Source organism: Amborella trichopoda, chromosome 12, assembly GCF_054954075.1.
Source record: "Amborella trichopoda isolate Santa Cruz 75 chromosome 12, AtrichopodaSantaCruz75HAP2 v2.0, whole genome shotgun sequence".
In the NCBI taxonomy this organism is placed as follows: Eukaryota; Viridiplantae; Streptophyta; class Magnoliopsida; order Amborellales; family Amborellaceae; genus Amborella; species Amborella trichopoda.
The window spans coordinates 47,392,777-47,402,090 of NC_142347.1; the positions used below are offsets into that span (position 1 = coordinate 47,392,777).

At 39.2% G+C, this 9,314-nt stretch overlaps 1 protein-coding gene across 1 annotated transcript; it reads right to left on the reverse strand.

Moving 5' to 3' along the window:
* Nucleotides 1–709: 709 nt before the first annotated feature.
* Nucleotides 710–8,850, reverse strand: LOC18435565 (adagio protein 1). The gene is made up of 2 exons (XM_006845608.4): nucleotides 8,199–8,850; nucleotides 710–2,873 (listed from the first exon to the last, which is right to left on the reverse strand). Exons 1-2 carry the CDS (start codon nucleotides 8,417–8,419, stop codon nucleotides 1,262–1,264), a joined length of 1,833 nt encoding a protein of 610 aa, XP_006845671.1. The 5' UTR covers nucleotides 8,420–8,850; the 3' UTR covers nucleotides 710–1,261.
* Between the last annotated feature and the right edge of the window lie 464 nt (nucleotides 8,851–9,314).

A 9,314-nucleotide genomic window follows, 5' to 3' on the forward strand; every position in this document is an offset into this window, starting at 1 on the left:
TAAAAAATTATTAATGTGAATAAAATAAAAGAAGGTAGACCATTTACTTTTAGTTCAAAAGCTCACAATCATATCTCCTATCTATTTGATTTGAATTTTAGACGCTAAGAACAATGCACAAAGTTTGAGAAAATATCATTGATCATTGTGTACGATCAATTACACGCCCTTACACTTTCATCACTATAGGCGGCCTTGAAAGCACTCTAGCTGCGGTCTTATATTATAGGTCAATTTCCTGAAATACCATTTGTATGTTCAAGACTCCGAACCCAAAACAAGGCCATTTTTTGACCGAACCAATGAAGAAGTTGAGGGACCACTTCGCTGATAAATTAGATGATTTGATTACCTTTGAATTTTTGAAATGGTTTCAACATACAATGATATTTTCCCTTATCCTTTTTTTTCCGGAGGTGGGAAGGTGAAAAGAAATTTGCTCTCAAAACAAAGCTCCGCTTAGTAGTTTCCACCGTCTATCTAGGGTTGAGCCCTAGGAGGAGAGCATCATTAAAATAACCAGGCCATCCAATCTGAAAACTGAGAAGTAAACTAGTAACCCACTTGTACATGGAAACAAGTGCCACACATACAGGCTTTCACATTTACCTACAAATCAGCTCAGTTACCATCTTGCTCAAAATTTAAAGTTTAGGCAACAATATCAGTCAGAGAAAGTAACAGAAATGGGTTAGTTTAAAGCACACGAAACAAACAAACTCCCATGAGACACATGAGAACCATTTCATTTAATCCATAAACAACAGATAGAACACACAACGCAAACAAATAAGCGAGCAATGTACGGTGTAGTACTCGAGTAATATACACACGCTCAACTTTAAACAGAACACCAAAATAAAAAGAGAGAAAATTGGAGAGAGAGCGAGAGAGAGAGAGAAACCTGACCATAAATCTACGAACCATCGCTACCTGCAGCACTAACCGATGAGCATCGAAGCCTCATAACACATTCATTCCAAACCTTCATCATGAAAGACCGAGCATTTCATCCCACTAGAATGCATTGAGAAACATGATGAAAGTATGACACTCTCCATATTGACTACTCACTTCATGATCAAGAAAATAATGAAATGAAAACACATCCATAAACCCCATGAACGCACTCTATAAATTTTCAAATCCTCATTTCTTATCTCTCTAAATGACCAAGAAGCATGATCATCTGATCATATCTTGAACCAAGGCCAAGATGGCCATCTTAACTCTCATATACTCAACTCTACCAATATATCTATCATACAACCGAGTTAGTAAATGACAATTCATGTAACTCACTTAACATCCACTCTTCTCCAGTCTGTCCACCAAGAACTATAGCCTTCGTGCCCCCAACTACACATGTACTATGACCCCAAGCGAATCGTGGGGGTCGACCAGGCACATTCAAAATCCTCCATGTTGGTTTCTCCTCAGTTGGGTCCAATAGATAGAGCTGAGAAGCTGAGTGTAAACCAGCAACCGAACCCCCAAAAATCAAAATCCTCCCACCAGGTAAGCTCACAGCAACATGATCTAACCTAGGAGGAGGGGCTGAACCAGCAGGGTTACCAGCACCAGGCATTCCACTACCTGTTATGCATCTCCAACAAGGCTCTTCTTCGCTCAGGTCGATAGTAAACACATCACTAGATCGCAATCGAAGAGGACCACTCTTAGCCAACCCACCAAACATCAAGATCTTCCGACCGTCATAGACAGAGAGAGAGTGGCCTAGCCGAGAGGGTGGTGTCCAAGTTACCGGTATCTCTCTCCAAGTGGGTTTCTCCATAGTGAGATCCAATAAGAAAGTGTCACTTAAGAGAACACCAGAATCAGCACATCCACCTGAAACTACAAGTTTTGTGCCATCAAGAGTGCAAGAACTATGCCATGACCTAGGAATAGGGGGGCCAGACCCTGAGACCTCACGCCAAGCTGGGTGTTGAGCATCAAGGTCGAGTATGAAGACATCATTGAGCAAGCCTTGCCTTCCACACCCACCAAAGACCACAAGCCATGACCCATTGAAGCATGAAAGGGTGTGACCCCATCGACCAGGAGGTGGTGAACTTACCTTTACATGTCTCCACTCTGGTTTGCTAGCATTGAGATCCAATACAAAGGTATCATTCATTGGTTGCATATTAACTCCTTCACCTCCAAAGAGAACAAGTCGGTTGCCCACTGCACAAGCACTGAAGTTGCAACGAGAGGGCTCGACTGCACCACCAACTGTTAGCTTCCTCCATGCTGCTGCCTCAAGAGTAGTTAGCTCTCTAGCCAAGCGTCCCCACCCCAACCTCTTAGCACCAGGAACTGTTTCTATGACACTGGTTGTTTCTCTTCCCCATGCGTTTTGGCAGACCATCCTCCATAAGTCCTCATTTTTTGTTAACAAATAAAGTCGCTTACACACTAAGCCCACTGATGCTATGTCTCTTGGGGTTAGCCTTGAAAGGATCTTTTGACATAAGACCTCATCGCTTAGTTGAAAAATGCCACAAATCTCACGGCCAGCGTTTCCATGCCCTAATGAAGTGGGTCTATAAAAGGAAAGGTCAGAAAGGAAGCGATCTGTTGGTCTTTTCGATTCTTTTGCAAGAGAGGAGAAGGGTAAGGGTCCCAAATCCACGTTTGCTTCTGTGAAGAATTGGATGCCAATTACATGGGTTATGATACCATCATCTCCATATATGGGAGTGAGACGTAGCCTGTTCATTAGAGGGGATCCATCTTTCCTAAAGTTTAACAAGTCACCTTGGAATGCAACACCCTCGTCAAGGCATCTCCTGATTTCGGAAACAACCACAGGGTCCACAAGCGGGTGCCTCCTTTGAGCAAATGGCCCTCTGCATTGCAAAAAGCGACTGCAGGAACAAAATAATGTAGAGTTTTATTAACCACATTGCCTTTGCTTTAACTAGTTCTAAATCTCTGGCAAGCTGCAGAGGATTCCCATTATCAAAAGTAATTATAACAAGTATGAGAGTGGGCTCAACTTTCAAGTAACCACATAAAAGGACATTTTTCAACAAATGGTGTCGTAGCTCCAAACTTCCAAAGTGAGCTTCAGAGGATTTCCCAAGCTACAATATAATTGAGAAGAAAGAGGAATGGAAAGCAAATAAACAGAAGGTGTCATAGGAGTTTCACATGCAATATTTATAAAACAGTAAGATCATGTATCATAGATCCAAAAAAAAAAAAAAAGGTCAAGTTCACAGGTACACTCTTAAAGATAACTAAAACCTGAAATGGCTCATGTGGGGGGTCACAGGGTGTGTCAATGGTGAGATCACGTGGCCACAACTAGCCACAGGGAAATTAGAAAAGCGGCCATATTTCGGAAACAATGATTCATGAAGGGCACTACTGGAGTGAGGAATGCTGACCACAGAAGGTGAAGACGGGATGTTGATCTCATACGGGCTGCTGGTCTCATACAGAGGGGGTGGAGGACACTTCTTTAATCTTTTACCCTCCTTTTTTGGGTACATGTGTGTGTTTGTGTCTGTGGTGGGTGAGGTGGGGTTAAGGAGGGGACGGGGAAGTGGGCTTGTCAGCCAGCAAGTTTAAATGATAACGGCTGAAGTCCATGAGGGGTAAGAAACTAGAATGCAGAAAGGCCAAGGAAATGCATGGCTGGGGAACTAGATAATTTAGAGGGGCTTTGCAGGTGCAGCTTGAAAATTTTGTGCACCATCTGGTTTGAGAACTATGGCCATCTATTCTCCTTAAATTTCTGCTACATTGAAATTTCATTACTCTTATTAATTGACTTACCAAAATCTTATTGCTAACTCAATTTACCATCCATTCAACCAACAAACACTTCCAAGGGACCGGTCATAGTATAGCAAGTGGTTAGTTTAATAAAATTCTTTGAACATTTTATTGGAAAAAAACTAATCCATTAAGTATCTTATAAAAATAACCATTAAACAAATTAATTATCAGTTTTTGCATAAGACATAAATTTTCTAATAATTCACAGCCCAGGATACCAGAATAAATTATCATCCAACAATAATTCGTTGAACATGCACAATTAAGCATATTTTCTTATATATGGACATGCCACAGGCCAACAGCATAACAAATGTGAACCGTCTTCAATACCAAAGGTATGTTAAATCCAATGACAAACCCACAATATGCAGGCATGCATGCTTAACACCAGAGCGAGATAAGCCTCCCAATAACGATGACTAATCCGAAGAACCTCAAACACCACCTGCCTAACGCGTAAAAAATTTTCAATGTGACTCAAACAGCATCAAATTCACTTTCCTCAACCACATAAAGACTTTCTGACACGGCAAACATCCATAATCGAAGTCCCAGTTACACAGAGATCTAAAGTAATGGACAGTTTTAAATTTCCTCAGAGAGTAACTCCACCTATGAGATCAGCCTAGCAGGTTCTACAACATTCCAACTTAGACTTATTCGACCAACTTGAAAGAAACAGGAGCAGGAGATAGTCCCAAGAAAACAGAGATACAAACACCTCCATGCATGGCACATCTTTTTTTTCTTTTTCTTTTTTCTTTTTCTTTTTTCTTTTTCTTTTTTCTTTTTTTTTATCGCTAAAAATGCATGCCTCCAAAAATATAACACGCATCAAAAAGAGACAAAATATCAGCACAAAGATCACAGGAGTTCTCCATTCAATGCCTCAAAGGATGCAGTTGCCCTACATATCCAAAAGAAAATTACCAGTAACTCAAAAAAATGAATATTTAAAACATGCTTCCCAGAAATGAAAAGGACGAAGCCTACCACTCTTTAGAATGGCCTCAAAAAGAGCACCCTAAAAGCTTAAACGACATTGATATCCTAGAAAACAACCAGCCTTCAACTAGAAACCCATGACCATCTGAAAATGAAAAGTTGTTCCAGCATCCTTCCTGGAAAAACAAAAACCCAGCAGCCATATCACCATTTTACTAATGGTCAGACAAAATCCCCACATAGAACAACCAATGCACTAGATATTCCTCGTACAACACTATCGTAAGACTGGAACCCAAACATCGACACATCAGCTCACCAACAAAGACACCACTCACAACCACCCCCACAGTCCCCCCCCTTCCCAAAAAACCCCCATTCTACATTCCACATCCCGAGTTGCGCATCCCTCAAATTAAAAGCTTGCAGTACATTTTGGCTAGTAACACTAAACCCATCAAACTCGATTATCTTCCTGAGCCCTCTATTGCAACATATGCAAATATCCTCCAAAGCCACTAAACAGTGCTAACAACCTCCGTTACAAGCAAAAACTGACCAAGAAACCAGCCAAATATGACTTTTCCAGGGTAACGTACCCACAAACAATCGAGTATCAAATCTATTTTCATCCCATTTTACAATAATCCTTCAGTCAACACAATTCAATGGTGGCTCTTTTTTATGGTGGTTACTTTGGGAAACCTAGTGTCCTAGTGTCATATAGACAGCAAGAAAAGGGTAGTGAGAGTCACTCGGCCCTAAAAGTTGACAAGGGATAACGGGAAATACATCCATGAAATTATCGTTATAAATGTAACAAAACAAGAAGAACACCTAAAACCTATTAAAAATAAGGCATTCAATTAATCGCTAAAACTCCTTAAAATGAGACTGTTTTATAGTGGCACCTGACACATGGGTTGTCTCTCACTAGATTGACACTTCACGAGGTCGTGTAACTAGTCAATTACTAATTATTACTATATCAATACAAGTCAAACTTCTCTCAACAAAAGAAACCCTTAAAATATGAATTGTTTTAGGCAAGTCAGTGGTGGGATTCAAACAACATCCAGTAATACTCCCCCAAAATAATAAATAAAATAATGTCGCAATTATCAACATTGTAACCAATCAAACCTAGTCTGGAATTCTACCCATAAAAACAATTTGCGTGTACAACCTGCTAATATGTGTGTGGCCTATATGCCTCTTAACCTTCCTTAGAAAAATCAGCTTTCTTCATTTGAATTGCGTGTCCTGACTCCGTAACAGATAGCAGGGATTAAGAAAAAAAATTCTACAAAAAAAAAAAGGATAATTAAAAGAAAGCAATGGTAAATGTCTAAACAAATGGAATTCTTCGCATTAGTTTCTCTAACATATAAGAAGGAAGCTACTTTATATGTCATCTGGCTTCAATGACTCTTCCACAATCTTATCTCCAGATGGAATTTATATTCCTACATTACCATGTTAAACAAGTCATCTTCCATAATCAAGGAACCAAGGAAAATAAAAGAACCACCCTGCATCTTGAAGACCTCTATCTTTAGCATTCACATAGTCTCGGATAACCAAAGGCCTATGAAGGTCAGCAAGTTTTTGTCATGGATGTCTCGAAAATAATCCATTACAGGTTTCCCCTGAGGCCACAATCATAACTGACTGATTGACTGGCCTCAGGGGATAAGATTGGTAGTTTGGCTCAAAAGGGCCTAAGTCTTATCTCGTTATGCGGTATGGTCACCAGCATCCAAGTTTTATCTCCTTTTTCTTTTTCTTTTTTCTTTTTTCTCCTTTTTTGTTTCAATGGTTATCCTAAGTTTATCTGTAATAGTGACAATGTTGCCTCCAGGCTTCCAACCCTCGAAAGGTTATTTGGTTTTAGAAACTAAATGGTTCTTCTCGGCTAAGAGCCTGCAAAAACACAAAATCCCTAGTGTATTCCCGATCACTCAAGCAATCAAGCTCTATCCTCAATCATGTTGATCCATCAATTATATCTACCCCAATGGCCCAATGTATGGCCAGATAGTACACCTTCCAAACAATGAGGCTTCTCTTGGGAAAAACAGTACAAGAGGAGTGGAATGACGCAATATCAGTGAGAAGTGGAATGACCCAATATCAGTGTTACAAGGGTACCTATGCGAATGCCACAGGTGTCGAACATATCTAGTTTCTTCATTCAAAAATTCAGATATTGCAAGACACGTCCATGCACATTATGTTCTATTGATTACTGGTTTTCTGTAATACAATCTACGTAAATTTTAGCACCGCATGCTGATGTTTGGAGCAGTAGTGCTTGCTGCTTTCTATGAAGAAGGGCCAGTTCAAAACCCAAGAATTAAGTTTTGTATTACATTATGTTACTTAATACTTATTAAATAACTCATTACAATATTCTATAATAAATAATGGGATTGTCTACAAAGAGACCATTTACCTTTTGTACAAGGAGCTCACAATCATTCTTGTCCCTTAGATTTCAAAATGGGTGGTCGCAAGTGTCATTGATTAGACACAGTTTCAATCAAAAATTTCTTGGATTTCGTGACTCATCCCAAGCCATCCAACTTGACATGTAATAAGTGGGAATAGTTGAGAGTGATTGTGACCAACTTATACAAAAGGTAAATGGTCTCTTTGTAGTCAATCTCATAAATAATATGCATAATTTGTCTATGCACGTATAACTCTAAAGGTGGTAGACTTTACTTCCTCTTCACTAGAGATCATGAGTTCGAAATTCATGCTTGGGGCTCTATAATAAAAAAGCCTTTGAATATACATGTCTTCAAATATCAACACGAGTCAACACACGATAAACGGGAGGGACTACATCTCTAGGCAACACTGCCCAGCAGGCAGCACTGCCCAACAGGCAGGCTTGAGACAAAGCAATAAATTGAATTTGAAGCATGAAAAGGATGCTAAAAACAGGTGGTTCATTTTTTATTTTTTATTTTGGCACACTCGTGTGAATGAGGTTATGTCATAAAACTAAATCTAGTTAAAAATTCTAAATTTCTTGGTTGAAATACAGTTCAAAAAAGCATAGAAAGAGCAGATGAGGTGCATAATCATGCAAATAATATAAATCAGTCAAATGATTAAAAAGGAAAGTCCATTAGTCATCTAATGGAACCTAAAACACATTGAAAACAAATTAAGAGAAAATCAGGCACAACATTAAAATTACTAGATGAGTTCTCACAAAACGACGTATCATGCCCCTTGATGGTACAATTGTCATCAGTACTAAACCCACAAGAAATGGTTTATACGTGCAAAGAAACAACAAATAGCGAGTAAATGTGAAAGAGATATTTTGCATTTTCAGAATGCAAGACAAAAATTACCAAATATTTTTTGAGATAGTAAACCACCAAATACTGAACTACAATATTTTAAGTCGAAGTAATCATTATAAACAACATAACACTCACCAATTCCTTCCGAGAATCTCCTCCGCCTTGTAACCAGTAACCAGCTCAAACACGGTATTCACATAAATTATAGGTTGATCTGGTTCAAAAGCATCAGTGACCACAAATCCACAGGGAGAGGAATGGAGTAAACTCCCAATAGTGAATGAAAGAGGCCCACCATCATTCAACAAAAACCCCTCTTCCTCTCCACTCGGCTCTGAATCACTATCCCACTCCATAGTTCCTCTTCTTTCTTCTTATCAAAAACTCCAATTGATTTATCCCATCACAACTTACAGCGTAAATGACCACCATAAACCCCAGAAAACCCAAAAACCAGTCCACACCAGCAAAGAAATCAACAATAGATGAAGATTTTCACTTGAAGGTACCCATAACGAAGGAAAATTCCCTTGAAAACTCGACGCGCGTGAGCTAAAATCCTCGATTTCAAACCGAGTTCACCTGGAAAAAAAAAAAAACTACGAATTCACAAAAAATTCGCAGAAGAATGACGGATTTAGTTTGCAGGTGTTCTATGGCGTGAAAAGTAGGAACCCTAGAAAGCTGTGGTTCGAGCAGAAAGAAGACGATACTGGTGCGCTAGAAAACCCCAGTTTCTAGAGAGAAAAAAACCCTGGATTCTAGGGAGATGGAACTGGTTCGATATGTAACGAGTGGATCAAAAAGCGTTTGGGATTAGACGAGGTGGTGCAATTTACGCAGGCCCCACTTACGAACCGACCTATAAAATGCTCATTTTTTTAACCTCTTAAAATATCCGCTTTCCGTGCCCGTCCGCTTCACGTGTATAGGAAGTGTCTTTGTGGGTATGCATACACACGTGTATAGTTCGGGCTTTGTTGATAAAACCCCAGGCCTCAAAATTTATTGAGGGGAAATATTATTAAAGGGAATGAAACCCCTTAAAATATTATTAAAGGGGCATTTGAGGGTTTTCTTTATCCCATTTCACTCGGACACCTTTTTAAAAATTTCTTCTAAAAATACCAAATTATTATTATATAATATTTGGAATGAGGGACATTTCAATAATTTGAGCCATGAGGCCTCATCTCATTATGTATTATAAATAAGGAACATTGTATATTAGTAATACATAACAATTAGAGT

What these genes read in the sequence shown, in the direction of transcription:
- LOC18435565 (XM_006845608.4), bottom strand. Translation starts at nt 8,419, where the DNA reads ATGGAGTGGGATAGTGATTCAGAGCCGAGTGGAGAGGAAGAGGGGTTT. An exon ending in GAGATTCTCGGAAGGAATTG is followed by an intron (nt 2,874 to 8,198) that starts GTGAGTGTTATG and finishes TTGTTCCTGCAG; the next exon opens with TCGCTTTTTGCAATGCAGAG.